The sequence below is a fragment of the Strongylocentrotus purpuratus genome, unplaced genomic scaffold, assembly GCF_000002235.5.
Source record: "Strongylocentrotus purpuratus isolate Spur 01 unplaced genomic scaffold, Spur_5.0 spur5_scaffold_4, whole genome shotgun sequence".
Taxonomy (NCBI): domain Eukaryota; kingdom Metazoa; phylum Echinodermata; class Echinoidea; order Camarodonta; family Strongylocentrotidae; genus Strongylocentrotus; species Strongylocentrotus purpuratus.
In genome coordinates, this window is record NW_022145610.1 from 5,742,368 (window position 1) to 5,762,060 (window position 19,693).

Genomic DNA, 19,693 nt, shown 5'->3' on the forward strand with positions numbered 1-19,693 from the left:
GACCATACATAATAGTAAGTGCATACCGATGGTAGATTGCGGGCGGGCAGGTGGGCGCGCGTCTGTGTGAAGCCATCTTTAAATACGTAATGAGGGTCTGAGACATTACGGTATAGATAACTTCACACAGGCGCGCTCCCGCCCGCAACCCACCATCGGTATGCCCTTGTATTGTGCAGCAGTTTGCTGTGAAACCTGTGAAAAAGTGTAGGCCTATGCTAATATCAACGTTTATCCGAAAAAATACTCTAAAACTAACAAGAAAATTGAAACATAACAGGTAATAAACACAACGACTTTTAATCTTTATTTGGACCTTTAATGAATATCTACTTCATTTTTTATATGTTTTAGTAGGGTAGGTCTAGACTCTATCTCCACGCCAGAGTTACGGGCCCGGCCCCCCCACTCAGGTTTCAAAATGACCGCATGCGTGTTGCCAAAATGTCCTTTTCGTAACAAAAGAAAAAGGTCGAGCCGTATTGACTTTACACACCGGACTTTTGCTGAAAAGGGGGGGGGGGGGGGTGCGGAAAAAGGCTCGTATACAAAAGAAAAAGGTCGAGCCGTATTGACTTTACACACCGGACTTTTGCTGAAAAGGGGGGGTCGGTTGGAACACGCATATGCGTACCCTAAATAACACTGAGTCCCAACCGGCCGGGGTTACGGGTCAAATTTTGGATAGATCTAGATCTAGGCTTCTGAAGAAGCGCAGATTTAGCCAGGGTCTAAATATTCTGGCTTGTGCAGTATCTGAACAAATTGCTATTAGGCTATGGTCATGATGGTCTATCAATCAGCTTCTGTTGAGATTTCAAAAATCAAAGGTTGTCTTTCGACTTTTCGAATCTTCTATTAACATTTAATGAATAGACTCTAGAGTCTAGGTCTAATGTTGTTAATATTATTCCACCTGATCTGATTCACGGCCACCAAAATATGGCCACCTGTGTTGTTTCTCATGAAGTAGAATCGGCATGCACCTCACCTGTTTCTCACGTTCGTTGGAATAACTCGATCACATAACGTCTTGGAAGGCATCTTGATTGCTTTAGTATGATGATTACTGGGATGTCAAAATGTAAGTCAGACCAAATATGCGAACATTCCTAGCCTGAATCACCACAAAAAACCTGCTGAAATCTCGATCCGACTATTCATGGCATGTACGTCGCAGATAGCTGACATTCACACACATGTGGATTGTTTACTTCTGCTCAGACAAATTGAAGTCGCGCGGAATATTTTTGGCGCGAAACAGACTGGATTATTTTATTAAGGGGGGTAAATAGTTAAGTAATTAACAAAATATTTAATTTTCCTATACAAATTATAATATTCATATTAATCATAATTTACGAATATAACTTTGTAATGTCAAGTTATTTTTGTATTCTTTTTTGAAACATATATGATTATTTGATTACTTTTATAGAATATGTGCACCCCTTTTGTAAATATGGTACAACCTATAACAACCCGGAAATCGAACTCCATCTTTACGGGCGACAGAGCAGGGGCCCGTTTTAACGAGACCGTCAACTTTTTTAGTACATCAGCGCTAGTAAGCTACTTAGTACTTGTCCGCTACGCGTTTCACGTATCCCTCTTTGCAAAGATCAGGGACAGCAGCATCCTGACCCATATCTCTGTCATAAACCAAAGACGTTAGCCGATGTGCAAGCACCATCACATGTCATATATTGGGTAAACTGGCTTGCTAAAAGGACAAGAAATCTACCAGCTATACACCCTTAATTATATAGACTCTATATGAACATTTGTATGAAAATATATCATCTTCATACATTTAATGCCCCCCCTGAACTAAACTGATTCTACGCGTTAGTTTTTACATTGCCATTACAAAAATGAAGTCAGGCATAATCGTGATAATAAACAAAAGTAACAAACCCAACCCAAAGACCAAAAACAAAATAATGATAAAATCGAAAAAATAAATAGGCTTGTTAATTACTAAAAAAAAAAAAAAATTGTGCATGGGATCATTGGAAACTAACACTAATGATATGTAGATCGTTATAAAATGTGTTAATGTTAATTTAATTACCTGGAGCCGGCTTTAAATCATTACACTGTCACTGTAAATAAGAGAACACCTATAGGATCAAAAGTTTTACCATTTCGAAATATAATTAAATCATGGCTGTTAATAGTTCTAGGTTTTAAATCACCTTTGAACTCTTAAATCATATGTCCTGCATACGTTCTCAGTTTAAGGTGAAAATTATATTCTGACTTGAACAATTCAATATTTGTATGAAAAGAAAATATCCGAAATATTTTGCATGGTAAAATTAGGTTACTACAACTTAGTTTTTTTTTTAAATCAGAAAAATCCTGAAAGGAATGGTTAATCCGCCACTGTGGCGGGCAATCCATCATAAAAAGTATATTCTCTTGTTGTCATGCAGACCCATGACAGATTTCAAGAGATCTAGATTATATATCTCCAAAAGCTAGACTCCAAAATGTGTAACTGAAGAGTTTAAAACATGTGTTTTAACGTTTAGAAGGCTATTTCTTTCTTCATTCTAATATTTTGTTGAAGCCTTGTTTTTTTATTTGTATATCTAGGGTCTATGTCGTAAATCATTTTAATTTTCTCTTCTCCCATGAGAGATAAGACGCAAACAGCGGTTTAGCCTCTGTAGTTTAGTCGGTGGATAAAGTTATGACTGTCTTGTCGTTGGTTTCGAGAAACTGGCACCCGGCGACGTATACTACTAATATTCGCAGCGGGGAATTTAATTGATCAGCCTCGCCGCGAAAGTTTGATCGGACTTGGTGCTAACAACGAACGTCCAGTCCAGCCGGACGGGTAGGGTACGCCTCACGTCGAGCCTCGCCGCGCAGCGCAGGGATTTGATAGTAGGCATATTCTTAGTAGTGGTGATCTTTGACTTCAGTTTACTCTGGTTTGATGAAATGTCTCAGGAATCAAGCATTGATGATATCTCATCATGGAGCAAGGAAACTTGCAGACTGAAGCTGAACGAAACACTCCCATTGTTAATAATATCCTTTTAACTTTAGACTAATGAGGTTTTATTAGAAATTAAAATTTGACTTTCAAGTTTTATTAGGCCATGTAAAATTGATTTCATGTTGATCGTCCCCGCCCGCTTCCTTTTTGGGGGCCGCCTCCTATTTTTTGTTATTTTTTTTTTTTTTTTTTTTTTTTTTTTTTTTTTTTTTTTTTGAAATTTTTTTTGATTTTTTTTTTTTTTTGAAGAAAAAAAAACATGAAAAACACTGCTAAAATGGCTCTATTTCTGATTTAAAAAAAAAAAAAATTGTCGGCGGCCATCTTGAAAAAAAATAGCCTCGACTGTCAGGGAAAATGTACCGAGCGGCCATTTTGAGCGGCCATTTTGAAATATCAAATATCAAATAACATGGTACACCCTCCTCCTCTTTTTCAAAAAATCCGGACGATCAACATGTAATCAATTTTACATGGCCTTAGCTAGGGTCTACTGTCGTCAGTGGTCGTACTCGTAGTGACAGTGATTCAACTGCATGAGTATCATTATGAATCATCATTTTTCATTCAAGTCAATACGTCACCTAACTAAGTTAGAACGAAAAGTTAGTGTAGGCCTAGATCTTTTTCGTTTTGGGATAGTCTAGATACTATAATTACTAGATCTATGTTCTGCATAAATTTGGAGGAGAGCATTGAAAGAAAAAAATCTGCATGTTTATTAATAAAAACTTCCAAGCAGACAGAATTTTTTCTGTCTAGATCTAGACGTTACATCAATCTTAGACCAAAATTTCTGTCTCTTTCGATCGTTAGTCTCTGATTTGGGTAGGGTCGGCTCAAGGAGCTGACTCTACCCAAATAGAGAGGAGCCGACCCTACCCAAATAGAGAGGAGCCGACCCTACCCAAAATAAATCGGAGGCTCTGACCTCTGTATAAATAGAGGAGCCGACCCTACCCAAATCAGAGGCTAAAGAACGAAAGAATAAAAAAAATTGGTCTAGGTCTACATCAATCTAACTAACTACTAAGCTAGACTAAATCATTCTAACTAAGCTAAATCATAGTTCGTTTTGGGTTATGTGCCTCTGAGACTAAATCTACATGTATGTCTGGCTTTACCAAATGGCTCTCATGCATGGGGCGCTGCAAGAAAGTTGCAATCAATTGCATGCAAACTCCCCAAATCAAGCGTAAGTCTTGCGATTAATTGCAAATTTGCAATTGATCGCAACTTAATTGCAACACCTCATTAGTAAAAGAGAGAGAGAGGGGGGAGGGGGGAAATAAAAGCTAGATCTAGTTAACTTAAAGGGACTTCATCAACCTTCAACAATGTTACAGAGTCACTTTAATAAAATTGTTAAAACTTTAATCCTAACAAAATCCTAGAAAATTTAGGAGACTCTGTAGTAGTGGGGCGTTGCAAGAAAGTTGAGTTGCAATTGATTGCAAATATGAGTTGCAAATTTTGCAACTTGCAATCTTTAGGCCATTTTCGTAATGTAACCAAATTTAATGCATAAGTCTTTGTGAAGTGCCTCGATACATGTCATTTCATTCACCTGAAAAAAATAGTATTTCAATAGACAGAATCCGAACTGCATACATTAGTTGTTGCCTAATTGGACAAACATGGCTTGACCTACCTAGCAACACTTAATATATGCAGTTTGCATTCTGACTATTACTATTATTCTTATCAGGTGAATGAAATTTGTATTGAGGCACTTCACAAAGACTTATGCATTAAATTTGGTTACATTACGTAAATGGCCTATTTGCAATGCCCCATGAGTCTTACTAAGAGCAGACAGAATTTTCTTTATATAGTTGTAATGACTTGACTTAAGAAGAACTTTACATTTGTAAATATTATTGTCTTGAATTTATCGCGTGGCTTGAAGTCTGGCCTTTTTATTCAATTGTCTTCCATTTCTATAGTGATCACCTGTAACATCATTGGAGCACCACACATATTTTCTCCGGCAAGCACATATTTTTCTAAACCCTATTGTATTGGAATGTGCAGTTATTCTGGCAAGCACTTTCCACAACCTACCAATGTACTGGTATAGCATTATTACACTTGCTTTTGCCACACCCACATTCATCACTTCTGCTGTTCTTATACGAGAGCACACGTCTTTGAGAGAGAGCCTAAAGTCTACACCAAAGCTAATTCAGCTTCATCATAATTCATGTCTCACTTCTTCGCTTGATTCTCTATGTTCTGAGGCCTTATTACTTTATCGAGATTATGAGTTTGTTCTCCCTTACTTCATCTGCAAAGAAGCGACATAAACAAAGTAATATATAGTCATACATATTCTTTCTACGGGTATGTGCAATATATGAACGTCTATCTATAATTCACCTTGTGAGATAATTTGTCCCAACATTTATTGGCTAAATAATTCTGGTGCGGTTTCAACAGGTGTTGATTTGAGACAAGGTAGGAAAAAAACCACTTTCTATTTGCTTTATTTTAGGTGACCGATTCCCTAAATAGTCTTCTTATGAGTGCAATCACCACAAAAATTATCGATTACTGGGGAGATATTTTGAAAATTGTAAGTTTTGTGTTATCGTTTGTTGTATCTTCCAGAGATATAACAATATTGTTGTAAGTTGGTATTCTGAAAATCATTCTATCCCTGTATTATCTCTTGTCAAGTCACGCTTTCACTTATTGGTTAAGAAACATCACAGAGATGAGAGCATTAAAATCGTCATAGCATGTAATTTTTGTAATAGTTCTCATCTGTGATGTCTCCGGTCAACACACAATCTTCTTCTCACTCGTTGGTTCTGGGCAAGGAAGATTGCCTCCATTGTATTACCACAAAAGATACAACAACCCCTACCTATTGTAAATATTTTTATAAATACCATGCAAAATAAGGCCTTTAAAAAAAACTTGTTTTGCTTTTTGCGTCCCACCCAAAAATCTTGAAAATTACGGTCGGCTTTTAAAACAGTTTTTTTTGAAAAAAAATGTATTAAAGCATTCAAAACTGAGAGATATCAGCCCATAGAGGGAACAAAAGTTAAAAAAAAAAAAAAAAAATCTGACCGACCAACCCATGTTTTGGCTCCTAAAGGGCAATACAACATTTTATTTTTTTTAGGCCTAAGACAACATCAAGTGAATGTGATTTGCAGCACAGTTTCCATGAGTCAGTGTGGATCTTAATTACTCTAAGAGGCTCAGACAAACTACTGATTGGATGCATGTACAGAAGCCCATCACTAGACAACCATGAGGAGCTGAAACAAGCATTTACATGAAAACAAGTCACATCAACCAACTCCTCCCATGTCCTAATAGCAGGAGACTTCAACTATCCCAACATTGATTGGAAGCTTGGAAGGGCAAGGTCCCATACTGAACACGAGTTCATTGAAACTGTCGCTGACTGTTATCTACACCAACACATTGGGGAACATACCAGATACAGAGAAGGCCAACGATCCAATATACTAGATCTGGTTTTAACAAATGAGGAAGGCATGATCAACCACAGACTATGTACCTGGAATTGGAAGAAGTGATCATATTGGAATCCTCTTTGACCTTACAGTATACACACCTGACACCCACAACCAAACTCCTCACCTCCAGTTTCACAGAGGGCAGTATGATATGTAAAATAGCTAAACCAAATCAAATGGGAATCCGAATTGGTGAATAAAAGTGCAGAGGATGCTTGGGAGTTCTTTGTAGAGACCCTGACTGCAAAAATGGAGAAGTTCATACCAAACTCAAAACCGAAACACCGCAGAAAAAAACAGAGATGGATGACTAGAGAGGCCCTGAGGAAACAAAACCAGAAACATCGAGCTTGGAAAGAGGCACAGAGGACCAAACATCCTGTGGACATTATGAGAGCAAGGTGATTAGCCAAAAGCTGCAAACTCTGACCATCCAGTCATGTATTATTTTGAGAAAGAGCTAGCTATGAATGTGAAATCAAATCCCAAGGCATTTTGGAGGTATGCAAACAGCAAACTCAAAACCTCTTGCAGTCTGGGCGAACTCAGAAGCTTGTCCACCTGTCAAAGTACAAATGTGCTGGACCTGATGGCATTCACCCTTGGGTTCTGAAAGAAACAGCCGCCTCACTTACAGAGCCCCTCTCCATAATCTATAATGCATCATTGAAGGAAGGCAAACTACCAAGTGCATTGAAGGTCAGTCATGTAGTACCTGTCCACAAAAAAGCCAGTAAAATGGATTTAAAGAACTACAGACCAATCAGCTTGACATCAGTACCATGCAAAATTCTGGAGTCTCTAATTCAAGATGACATAGTTGCCCACCTGATGCAAAATGGCCTACTGAATGATGAACAGCATGGCTTCGTTCCAAGACGCTCTTGTGTGACACAGCTTCTGACTGTCGTGGAGGCATGGACTGAGATGCTGGATGAAGGAACCCCTATTGATGTGGTATACTTAGACGTCAAGAAAGCTTTCGATAGTGAACCTCACCTTCACCTTCTATCAAAACTTGAGACATATCGCATATGTGGACAAATAAAGGATTGGATAGCAGACTTCCTCCAAGGTAGATGCCGGAGAGTTAAAAGTCAATGATGAGTCAACTGACTGGACAAAAGTAAGGAGTGGAGTACCTCAGGGTAGTGTTCTCGGCCCAAAAATGTTTGTTTTGTGCGTCAATGACCTACCAGATGGCCTTCAAGGGACTGTCAAGATGTAGGCTGATGACACTAAACTGTATGGCAAAGCCTCCACCTAAGACGATCTGTGCTCAATCTAATCTGACCTTGATGCACTAGTGAAATGGAGTAATACATGGCAATTGCACTTAAACACACAAAAGTGCAAAGTACTACACATAGGCCCAGGAAACGTCAAACACATCTATGCCCTTGGAGATGATGTCCTTGAAGCTACATCAGAGGAGAAAGATCTCGGCATCCTCAGGCTCAATGATGATGAGTTAAGTCCATAACCATGTGGCATATGCTGTTAAGAAAGCCAATGGAGCACTCTCCAGCATCTTTGAGTGTAGAGACAGATCCACAATCAATCCTAAAGCTGTACAAAGGCCTTGTCAGACCCACATAGATTATGGAGATTCCATATGGTATCCTTGCTTCAAGACAGATTCCAAAACCATAGAGAAGGTGCAGAAGAGAGCCACCAAAATTATTTATGACATCAGCAACCGTCTATACAGAGAGACTTTGAGCGCTGAACCTTCCCTCCCTCGAATATCGCAGATGGCGAGGCGACATGATTCCGGTTTTCAAAATCATCCATGGACTTGAACGCATCCCAGTTGATACCTTCTTTGAACACTCGACTAGCAACAGAAGAGGCCACAGTCTGAAGGTCTCAAAACACAGATGCTCATCAAGCATTAGGCAAGATGTATTCAGCCAACAAGTCATCAATGACTGAAACACACTTCCTGAAGAAGTAGTCACTGCTACCTCGGTGAATGCCTTTAAAGCCAGACTGGTGCGAGTATGGACAGACAAGCGTTTCTGCTCCCCATATGAGTAGAATACCCGACACAGAACTGAGCAAGACAACTTACCAAGATGAAGACACCCAACTAAGAGAAGGAAGAAACACAACTAAGAGAAGGAAGAAACACAAAATTGACTGGAAGCCAGATTGCTGAGAACACAGCTTTTTTCCAGAATCTTGGGTAAAGGTAAAGGTACAAGATACAACAGTTTTCAAAATACCAGTTATCTTGTCATATTATCTCCTGTGCGCTTATGCAAATGAGGATTAAGTGCCATTTTATTAATAATATGCACTGTTACAGTTAGACCACTCATCGAGTACAGTGGCACAGTTTGGGATCCCTCCTCTGTAAACCACATCCATCAAATAGAAATGGTACAAAGATGGGCCACTAGATTCACCCTAAATCAGTACCACAACACCTCTAGCGTGACCTCCATGCTCCAACTACTTGGCCTCCATGCTCCAACTACTTGATTAGACCACACGAGCAACGCAGAGAAAATTACAGACCGATATGCTGTACAAGCTCCACAACAACCTGGTAGCACTCGACACAGCACCCTACAGTACATCAACCTTGTCACAAGACCCACCAGGACTGCCCATGCACATAGCTACCAAGTCCCCCGTTCAAGAACTGAGCAACATAAGCAGTCCTTCTTTCCCAGGACTGTGAGGAGTTAGAACAACCTGCCTTCAGGAATAGTATGTGAATGCCTTCCGTCAATTCCTGGCGGGAGGCCGCAACTAAGTCCGGGAACTTTTTACTTGCACCATGTTTATAGCATTGCACCATGCACCTGGCTCTCGTAAGCACCCATCAGTCTGCAAGAATCGCCAACTGTAAAGGAGGTAGAATTAACCCAAAGAAGAAGAAGAAGAAGTTTGAGCGCAGACGCTGCCAAAGAGATGAGAGAAAATATACAACAAAAGTTACAACAACTTTCAGAATACCAACTTTATCTTAACTTCAAAGATACAAAAATATTAGAGATAACACAGGGTTCAGAATATGGCCCCTAAACTGCTGATCTGCACACAAAATAAATGGCCTTTGGCTTTGCTAGACAGAAAAATCTGTGTGCTTCAAGGAGTTTTATTATAGTCTCATCCAGTAGAGGCGCACGGTCGATTTGGGAGACTCTCCCACCTATATAGAAGACTTGGCTTACAATTTACAAAAGATCAAAAGAAATAATAACAGGGCAATTTTCCCAGCATATTTTGTGCCTGTCTGAATCAGGAGCCCATATTGGCTTTGTGTAGGGATCACAAGTTTAACAAAACCTGTTATGAAAACAAAAGTAGGTGGTCAAAAAGGGGTAATTTTTCATGAGGAAACTGCCCATCATATTTCTATTTATTTGCAGCAAATAGAAATAAAAGTAAATGAGTGTCCCGAATAGGAGACTGTCTCCCAAATAGGCTACCAAAATCTTGAGAAAAGTCTCTAGCATTAGAGGCTGACTCTCAAATAGGAGACGGTCTTCCATATCAGCTATCTGGAAAGCTTTTCAGTTCAGAGAAGCTTTAAAAAATGTATGCATAACATTGATATTATTACATGGGTTTATTTTATCTTAAGATTGGATATCACTCCCATAGCCAGCCATCACATTCATGCCCCTCTCCCATACATGCCCCCCCCCCTCCCCAAAAGAAAATATCTTTCCTGTTCATAGCTTTTTTCTGATTTGATTTGTAAAAGAGCAAGTTTTGTATTTTTTTGCTACCCCTCGCCGAAAGATCATTGACCTTAACCTCATTTTTAAGCTCAGTATGGCAATGGAGCTTCAGCAGCCAAGAAAGTGGGCATCTTGAAGACAATGGTGGTCTCACTACTACCGGTCTTGGAGGAGGATGGAAGGGAGAGAAGATTCTTGGCTCCTGTCATGTCGCAAGTATAAAATCAGTTCTTTAAGATTTTGCTCTTTAATTGGTTGTATCAAGACTCATCTTTCTCTCAACCATTCAGAAAGTTTTGTTCTTCACGATTAACATTAGATCATGTACTTGTATTCTCTGTTGTCTCTTGACTCAATTACAATTCTTTATATCAAACTATTATTCTACTTCAAAATATAAAGAGTGATTATATTAAATTTTAATGCATTTATCAGAGAGTTCTGACAATCTAAAAAAATACAGACAATCATTATTAAGCTTAAGTTGCTAATCAGATCTTAGAAAGGGATTGTACAGTATGTATGTTATTTCTACCTTGAACAAAGGTTGAAACAGATAAGTGATTTGGAAATAGAAGTTATAGAACACTATTCAAAATAGCTTTTGGTAATAATACGATCTCTCTTCCTATTTATTGCAGACAAGGGTATTATTTAGCAGCATTTGCAGCTCTATAATCACAGCACTTCAAGAAACAAATGCATCGCAGGAGCTTTGCCATTCGCTGCTTCACAGTCTACAGGTTGGTAACTTCATACATGCACATGAGTGTATGTACTTCTATATTATTTATGATAGAAAATCATTCATCTATGAATCCATACTAGATTAATACAATTCACAATTTATTGAATGTTATTCTCAATGTTGTAACAAGTCAAAGGGACCAAAAACAGTTTTCCTTCAGATATCTTTGAATGTTCATTACAACACATGAAAAGTTAGCTCTTCTAAGTGTAATGTTTGGTGATATTTCTTTTTGAAGGTCAATTAAATAGCTAAATGGCTAATATAATATCTCACAGTACAAACCATATAGTTCCATTAATATTTACAAATCAAAGATATTTCAATTGAACATTTTGTTTCCCAAATTGAGGCTTTTGGTAATATCATGTAGTAGTCTTACTTAATAGGCTGTTGATACACCTGTATATTTTTTCTTCAAAAGGTTTATTTCAATCATCACATCCGATGTACATACATAAAAATGATGTTATGTCAGGACCAATAAAACAGGATATATTGAATGATAATGCTGTTGGAGAGTGGGGTCTTGGCAGGAAAAACCATAGAGGAAATATGGTAGTGCTGTTTTGCAAGCGGAGGACACTGGCGGTTACCAAAACTCTCTATGAACAGCACCCTAGTTGTTGCTATACATGGAAAGCGCCTGGGGATATTGCATGCTACCAGATTGACTACTGAAAATCTCTGTGTATAAGACGCACCCCTACTTTTAAGACCTAAAAATACCTCTCTTCCCTTCTGTAGTAGATCTAATTCTTTATTTGCATTGTGTTATTTATGTTGAGACACAGAGATGGGTAAAAAGCCACTAAAAAGTAGCATTTTGAGGACTCAAAGTATTCTGTACCTGTCTATAAGACGCACCCTTGCCTTTTAATTTTTCCGTTAGAAAAAAGTGTGTCTTATACACAGAGATTTACGGTATATTCTTGTGAACCAGTGTTACAAGAATAGTGTAAAAAAGTCCCTGGCATATCCAGGCGCAGACTGTTACTCGGTTCACAACTTGGTGCTGATGACAGTGCAGCTGAAACTACAGAAGATGAGAGGGAGCTGTAAAGTGACAAAAATAGATAATGCAAAGCTGAAACAGAATGCATTAGTGTATGCACGTGGTGTTCAATCCCGGCTGTACTCTAGAAAATTCCTAAAGGTGCCTGGCATGGTAGTGCTGAAGAAAACATTGGGTTTGGTAAGAGAAAGAAGATCCGTAAACCATGGATAACGAAGGAAATGATAGATAAAATGGATCAGAGACTCAGAAGGACGCTGAAAATGACAACACTGCAGAAGGCAAAAGGGGTTACAAGAGGCTTAATGATGAACTAAGAAGAGCTACAGACACAGCACGAACTATATGGTGGGAAAAACAATGCAAGGAATTAGAGAATCTAAACCGCAGGGGGAGAACAGACCTTATGTACAATAAAGTGAAAATACTTAGTGACGATTTAAACAAAGGGAAAGGAAAGAACAACACGAGGGGTTCTGGATGTGAATGGAGAACTGCTAACCAACCAACGGGACATAGAGTAGAGATGGCGTCAGTACGTAGAGGAGTTGTATGCAAGGGACAATAAACCAGTCACTCTGCCCTTGGAAATGGAAGATTATGTGATGGCGAATGATGTTGGTCCTTCCATACTTCCAGAAGAGGTGCATGCTGCAGTCAAAGTTTGTCAGAGAAAAAGGCGGCTGGGAAGATAACATTACTGCTGAAATGATCAAGAATATGGGGGAAGCTTGCATAATGGCACTGACTGAACTATGTCAACATATATGAACTTGAATCTGGCCAGATGATTGGACAGGAAGCCAGTTGATAACTATTAAGAAGACTCCAAAAGTGCAAAGGCAATCAGATGCGAGGATCACCACACCATCAGCCTGTTATCACATGCTTCAAAAGTATTGCTATAGCTCTGCTATACATGTAGCTCTGGCAAGAGCTGCCTTCTTTCAACGATAAGATATCCTGATGAGCCACAATATTGACCAAAGTTTGAGAAAGCGTCATGTGAAGTCTCTAGTATGGAGTGTACTGTTAGTGTACTATTGTATGGGGCAGAGACGTGGACACTCGCCAGGAAGGACATTCAGCGATTGGAAGCGGTCGAAATGTGGTGCTGGCGCAAATTACTAGGTGTGTCTTGGAGGGATAGAGTTTTAAATGAAGAGGTGTTGCATCGACCTCAAGAAAAGCGGGTGCTGCTTCAAACGATCAGAGAGAGACAGAAGAAATGGCTAGGACACATAATGCGGCATGATGATGGCTTGATGATCAGAGTCATAGAAGGTCGTCTACAAGGAAAGAAGAAGAGGGGAATGCCTCGTAAAGGCTTTCTAGATGATTTAACCGCAGAATGTGGAGCAACAGGATATGAAATGCTGAAACGGATGGCTCAAGACTGAGGTACTTGGAGAGACACTTGATGTAGGATTCTGATTGGGTCACTGAACCTGTCATAAACTGATAGATCACTATTGATGATATTGAATTATATCTCATTGGTCAAAACTGCAGGCATGACATTCGCTACTGACTGCTGAGCAACATAGCGAAAAATATTGACTGATCATAGTTGTACTTGCACGTGCAATGCAAGGACGCAGTGACTGCGCATGGAGATTACGATTGATATAACGCAAAGTGAGACACACTCTATACTCTTAGATGGGTAAATCTCCTTAGACTCTACATATTAAAATACAATTTAACAGTCTTATTTGGTAAAAATTTGATCTCTTTCAGTCTTCACAGGGGGGATGCAGTATAAGTATAAAATAAATATTGACTGCTTATTTTGGGGTCATGGGTAAAACTATAGATCCTCTGTGATCTCGAGACAGCATTAATTATGCCTCTTGACTTTGTCTTGAGGCACAGTACAGTTTTGAGGTCACCTTGCCCAATAGTCTGAAATGTGTCCCTCAAAGGAGTCGGTAAATTGTATTATATTTTTTATTAATGAAATCCTGTTCACTGATTGGTCAACAAAGCATCATGTGACCAAACATAACTGGTATCCATGGTATATAATACTAGTAGTGCATTATATTCCACATACTAAGAATCTTGCTTTGCGATTGGTCAAAAGTTAGTCACGTGATGAAACATAGTTTCGCCCATCATTGATGGGAGAAGAACAGTTTGTTACACTTGTGTACTATCTTTGGTGAAGGCGATCTTTCCTCAGCTTTCGCTTCAGAAAGATAGCTATATACATCGAGATCGCCTCGGAACTGATAGTTTGTCCCATCACCTTTACTAACGATAATTATTTGCTTACACCATTGATGATGTCCTAGATATGTGACCAATCAAGATTATTATTATTATTTTTATGAAGGTCGGTTTGAAAAATATAAAACAAATTTATCATGCCCTATTTCAAGCTATTTCTCGGCGACAGAAATAGTGCTATTCCTGCTACCTCGATCCATAATTTCAACCAGAGCCTCTCAGCGCATGGTGCATTTGTTTATTATATTCAAATTGACATAGGGTTACTCAGATACAGAAACAATCTTCTGTCCATAGTTCTGAATTGGTAATGGTATATTTATTAAAGTGAAAAAGTCGTGACAATTTAACATATTAACTGAATTGGATTCAATTTAACTCTTCATTATTTGCAGCTCTTGGTAGAGGTCATCAATAGTTTGGAGATGGTCATTCAACAGATGATGCCTTCCCCAGGGGAAACAGTTTCCTTGGATACAATAGAGTCATTGCCTTGTAATGTCCTAGCGGTCATACAAAGGTCTTTCAGTCATTGCAAGGTACAATCAACTTCAGTCTGCAATTTTCTTGAATTTGAAATATGTTGTAAGATGTTTTTAGGTTTTTTACACTGGTGATTTGTAAACTGCTGTAACACATCTCTCTAGGCTTTGCGTTAAGATAATGTAAGTTTTCACAAATATAATTTGTGTAACGAGTGTTGGGTAAATTTTCTCTTGATTTATTCTAACAGTTATATATGATAAAAAAGAACATTTATTTTCAGTTATTGATTCAGTTTATTAATAGGAGTTAAATATTCTTCATTCATACTGGTAATGAGCAAGTTTTGGAGAATAGAGATGAGATCACCTTATAGTACTGTATTTATCTCAATGAATATATATAATATATATATATATATATAACATATATATATTATAATCGTCTGTACATGGCTTATGGGTCATAAAGAGAATCAACATATGAAATTAACAAGAGTAAACCATTCTCATTATTTTGTTATTTTGTAGGATAGTCACACTGTTTATGGGGATCACTTCTCAGCTGTATCAGAGCAACTGTCGGTCCTCTTCAAGAGAGCTTACAGTCTTCAGAAAGCACTGATGACACTTTTTGAAGTCGTCTCAGATTCCATTAACAGTCACACTGATAGTCTATCACATGGTAAGTTTCGATCGGAAACGAGTCATTTTAGACCTTCCACTGCAGCAAGTTCAAAAACAATTGTTACAAATTATTATAATTATTTTAATTATAATGATAATTAGATCAATTTATATAGCTCGGCTACTATATAAATATACTTGACTACGCTGTGATGAAAAGCAAAACTCCTAACAGTGCTACTTTACAGACACACACATTTTGGTGATTGAAAACATGTTTGGCGCTGAAAGAATGAATTCATTGCAGTTAAAACAATCAGAAATTGGGAAAGTATTAAATTGAGATACAATTGATGAATGGATTATAATTTGGGACTTATTCAATGTTGACTCAGTTCAGTTTGAAGACTAGCAACTTAACTAAGCTGAAGTTTATAATGGTTTATAAGGATGGTAAGATCTTTTATTGAAAAAAATATAGATTTCCTTATTACCTAAAATACTAAAGTAGATCTCACTGTGATCTGACATTTTCTCTGCAGTTGTATAATCTTAATGTTATTTTATCACTGTTTAGGGTTAGGGATACTATTAGGCTTTAGGAAGTTGAGGTTAGGTTTAGGGTTAACGTTAGCAATTCAAATGATGCTAGAGCATTTTCACTCTTTTGTTGTTCTTTGCAGTCTGTGATGGTTTCCATGAGTTGTGTAGGATCATGAGCGGTATGGACACCACTCTTCTTGTAGGTACCTGGAGATTCCTGGTCAAGCTTGTCATCAAACACAAGCACTCCATTCAACACTCATTTCAGGTAGGACATAGCTTCTTGACCCTTTTTGTTTGTTGTTGTTGTAGTAGAGGGGCCAACCATTCCTATTTTGGAGGAATAATTCCTATTTTTGAGCCTTCAAGCTATTGATTTGAACCTTAGATTCCTCTCTTTTTCTGAATTATTCTGTGTAAAAAGTATATAAAATACACTGTATTCCTAATTTTGCCTAGAGAGATTCCTAATTTTTGCTGTGAAAGGTTTGCAGGTATGGGAATGTCATCTAGTGGACATGTTATTAGACTGTGGATTGGATGGTTTGTAGTTTGAGTCCCAGCCATGTCACTTGTGTCCTTTGGCAAGAAATGAACCTACATTTGCCACTCTCAACATAGGATAGGAATTGGTGACCTGGCAGGAAGCAATTCCTTAAATGCTCTCAATGTTTTAGGGCAGCTTTGCTAAGGCCAGGGTTATACAGTAGTACTTTGAATACCTTTACATTCCCATCTGGCATATTTTGTTGGGGTATTGACCATCAAAATGAATGATCTGGCCATTGCTGTAATAATTACCAATTACACTATGAAGAAATCCACAAAGACTCCCAGGTAATAAAATACTACCTGATCTTTTGTATATTTAATAGTTAATGGATTGAATCTGCTTGTTGACAAATGGTGAGTTGCTGTTGATCTATAACCACTTGGTCTACTACCCAATTAGTCTAGGTGTAGACCATATGGGAATAGACCAATTGAGTAGTAGACGAACATGTTGTAGACCAAACGGCAATAAACCTTTGAAAAACATATCCAGATTAATATGTACCTAGGGACACCGAAACATTCCTAAGACAGCAACCACTAGGACATAACCTCTGGAAATAGACTGTCAAATGGACAAATACTTGACTTACTTGTGCTTGGAAATGTCCTATCTTAAGTTGTTCAGGGCTTAAGAACCTAGCATCATTTGGATCATAAGCTTTCTTTTATAATAATTTGGAACAATAATCTTCATGCAGACACCACCTCTGGTCCAGACCCTGTGTAACGAGGTGGAATCTCATTACTGCCATGTCCTGGAACTAGCACCTCACTCTCAGGCCTCTGGTGTCCAGATCCAGGGTTCCCAGGGCATAGACGAGAAAGCATTTGCCAGGACTCTGAAGGTTTGCAGTTTGTGCTTCAAGATGCTGCATCATTTGGTCAAGGAGTTTCCAGAGGAGTGTGTGGAGGAGTGTGGACCACAAGTGGTCCAGGTCCTGCTGGTCTTACAAAGGTAATGATTTGAAATGCACATAATTATACTTTGTTATAGAAGAGTGTGGACCATAGAAAGTATAGATCCTAATGGTTCTACAGAGATAATAACATAGACAGTGGCTTATAATATTTTACCAAATGAGTTTGTATCCCAGTTAGTCAATGTTTTGTCACTTCAACATAGATAGATGGAGTAATATAAACTACAAATACTTCATTACTCTTAATCCAATAGGTCCTGGTCTTGTTGGTTCTACAAAGATGATAATCAGGAAGGGCAAATGGTTGTCCATTACATCTATTGTCTTTAGAGGATGGAGACTACAAGTAGTCCAGACCCGTTATATTTCCAGAACAGTACATTGTATGTGGGAATAAGTGGATCACAAGTAGCCCCGGTTTTGCAGATTATATGGAGTATTGGAAGATGCTGTAGTATAATGTGCATCATTGTAAATACTTGAAATCAGACTACGTTTCACCAGATACGAGACTGGGCTGTGTGGTATTAAAACAATTGAACCTAGATCACGTCTCACCGCCTCGTCTGTTGACTTACAGTAATTATTAGGTAGTCTAACCACCACAATAGATGTTAGCTTTGTCCATTCAGGACATTTCCTAGAGAAAGTGTGTAGAGGAACATAGGCCAAAGCTAATCTGCCAGTCACTGCTTGTTTTCTTTACATTTCAGTCTGACCCCACCGAGCCTCACAGCCAAACCTATCTCGGAGAAAGCTCTCCAGGATCTTCAGAGGTCAGTTCTTGTGGGCATTGAACCTCTGATCCAACTTTTCATCCCCAGTAGAAGGTTCTGTGAATCATTGCTCGCAACAAATCAAGGTAATCTTTATATTCAATAATTTAATATATGTATTTATTTATTCTTTCATTCCTTCATTTTCCTTGCAATTATCCTTTTGATTGAAGAATACAGTATCAGTCATATAGTCATTATGCATTCATGTCTATTTATTTCTAGCTTTGGTTAGCCCCTTACATTACATCCCTATCAAATTGAAAGATATTGCAACTCTGAACTGCTGTACTGTTTTTCCCTATTTTGGGCTATTGAGCAAGAAGTCATTTATAAATTCCAACATATGACCGATATGTGTAATACGTGCAGACCTCTGTGCATGTGCATTTGAACGATTTGGAAAATTTCTATGAGATTACCCTGACAGCTGATATTAAAACTTGAATAAATTTGTCCTGACTGAAATACTTGAAGCAAATTCTATCGTCATCTCTTCAAATGTAGAACGTAAACCAGACAAGAGCCTTGCCACACTGCTCATCCTACTAAGCATCCAGAAGCAGTTACCCTTAGCAACAGATGAGGCTTGCACCCTTTGGCTCGATCCAGTCATCATGCCTGAGGATGTACCTAGAGAAAGCCTTGTTGCAGGGATATTCACAGCTATCAAGAATTGTATGTACAATTAAATTTATGACAGTGGCTATCTATCTGAAAAAAACACTTTAACCAATTCTTTCTGAAAATAAATGTGTTGCATTGTGTTTGGGTTGATTTTTATTTGATACTCTATCTGGAGAACTGTTGGAAGAGATTCAGACAAAACATTGATATTAAAAGTATGAAGCACATTATTTCTCACACCTCTGGGTGGTTTTAAATCACAACCTTAGCAGTTAGGAAGTGATTTATTGATTGTAGCCCGCAGAATGCTATCATTTTACAACTGCAACAAACTTGTCATATCGATAGCAATATAAAATCAACATTCTAGATTACAAGTAGGTACACATTTAATTAAGAAAACAAAAACAAAAAGACACCAACCAATCTGAGCCTAGGGTTTATGATTCTCTGGTTTGTATATAGTTAGCCTTTTCAATGAATGCAAGACTATAATCCCCAACTGCTTCTACATCACTGCCATTAATATAAATTCTGTCAACGTTATTATTTTTTTTTTTACTGCTGTTTGTCTTTGGAAAAATAAAATAGAAATATAGTCTAATCAAATAGGGTGCAGTTGCCATAACATGTTTTATCTCTTAACTTTCAGGTTATGTTGAGCTATCTAAACCTGTGACCCTTCCAGGCATCATGTGCAACGGCAAACCTCAAACAGACATCAGTCTGTACGATTATGTTTTGACACATCTTTGCGGCTTTGTTGCGTCCTTACCTGCAAGGTTCTTTCAAAGTGTTGAAAGATGTCTCCTGTGGAATATTCTCAGTTGCGACTGGTCCGTCGTCATGGTTGCAATCGATATTTGGTGTTTCATGGCAAGGTCAGGCATGCTGTCAGAAATGTATTTCTCCTTAACCCATCGCCTATGGGAACTGGGTTGTTCCTGTATTAAAGTATACCAA

The 19,693-nt window shown here is 38.2% G+C and overlaps 2 protein-coding genes across 2 annotated transcripts in view; one reads left to right on the forward strand and one right to left on the reverse strand.

Annotated features, from left to right (window-relative positions):
- Nucleotides 1-1,227, reverse strand: part of LOC574665 (DNA (cytosine-5)-methyltransferase PliMCI) — a 34,153-nt gene extending 32,926 nt beyond the window's left edge. The window contains exon 1 of the mRNA XM_030997755.1: nucleotides 992-1,227. Within this exon, the coding sequence (XP_030853615.1) occupies nucleotides 992-1,044 (53 nt within the window). The 5' untranslated portion in view covers nucleotides 1,045-1,227. The remainder of the gene's footprint in view (nucleotides 1-991) is intronic.
- A 1,445-nt stretch (nucleotides 1,228-2,672) lies between these two features.
- Nucleotides 2,673-19,693, forward strand: part of LOC575313 (uncharacterized protein C1orf112) — a 32,386-nt gene continuing 15,365 nt past the window's right edge. The window contains exons 1-10 of the mRNA XM_030997651.1: nucleotides 2,673-3,042; nucleotides 10,293-10,421; nucleotides 10,847-10,948; nucleotides 14,596-14,739; nucleotides 15,214-15,367; nucleotides 15,993-16,120; nucleotides 17,106-17,362; nucleotides 18,041-18,189; nucleotides 18,611-18,781; nucleotides 19,383-19,611. Coding sequence (XP_030853511.1) covers nucleotides 2,953-3,042; nucleotides 10,293-10,421; nucleotides 10,847-10,948; nucleotides 14,596-14,739; nucleotides 15,214-15,367; nucleotides 15,993-16,120; nucleotides 17,106-17,362; nucleotides 18,041-18,189; nucleotides 18,611-18,781; nucleotides 19,383-19,611 — 1,553 coding nt within the window. The 5' untranslated portion in view covers nucleotides 2,673-2,952. The remainder of the gene's footprint in view (nucleotides 3,043-10,292; nucleotides 10,422-10,846; nucleotides 10,949-14,595; nucleotides 14,740-15,213; nucleotides 15,368-15,992; nucleotides 16,121-17,105; nucleotides 17,363-18,040; nucleotides 18,190-18,610; nucleotides 18,782-19,382; nucleotides 19,612-19,693) is intronic.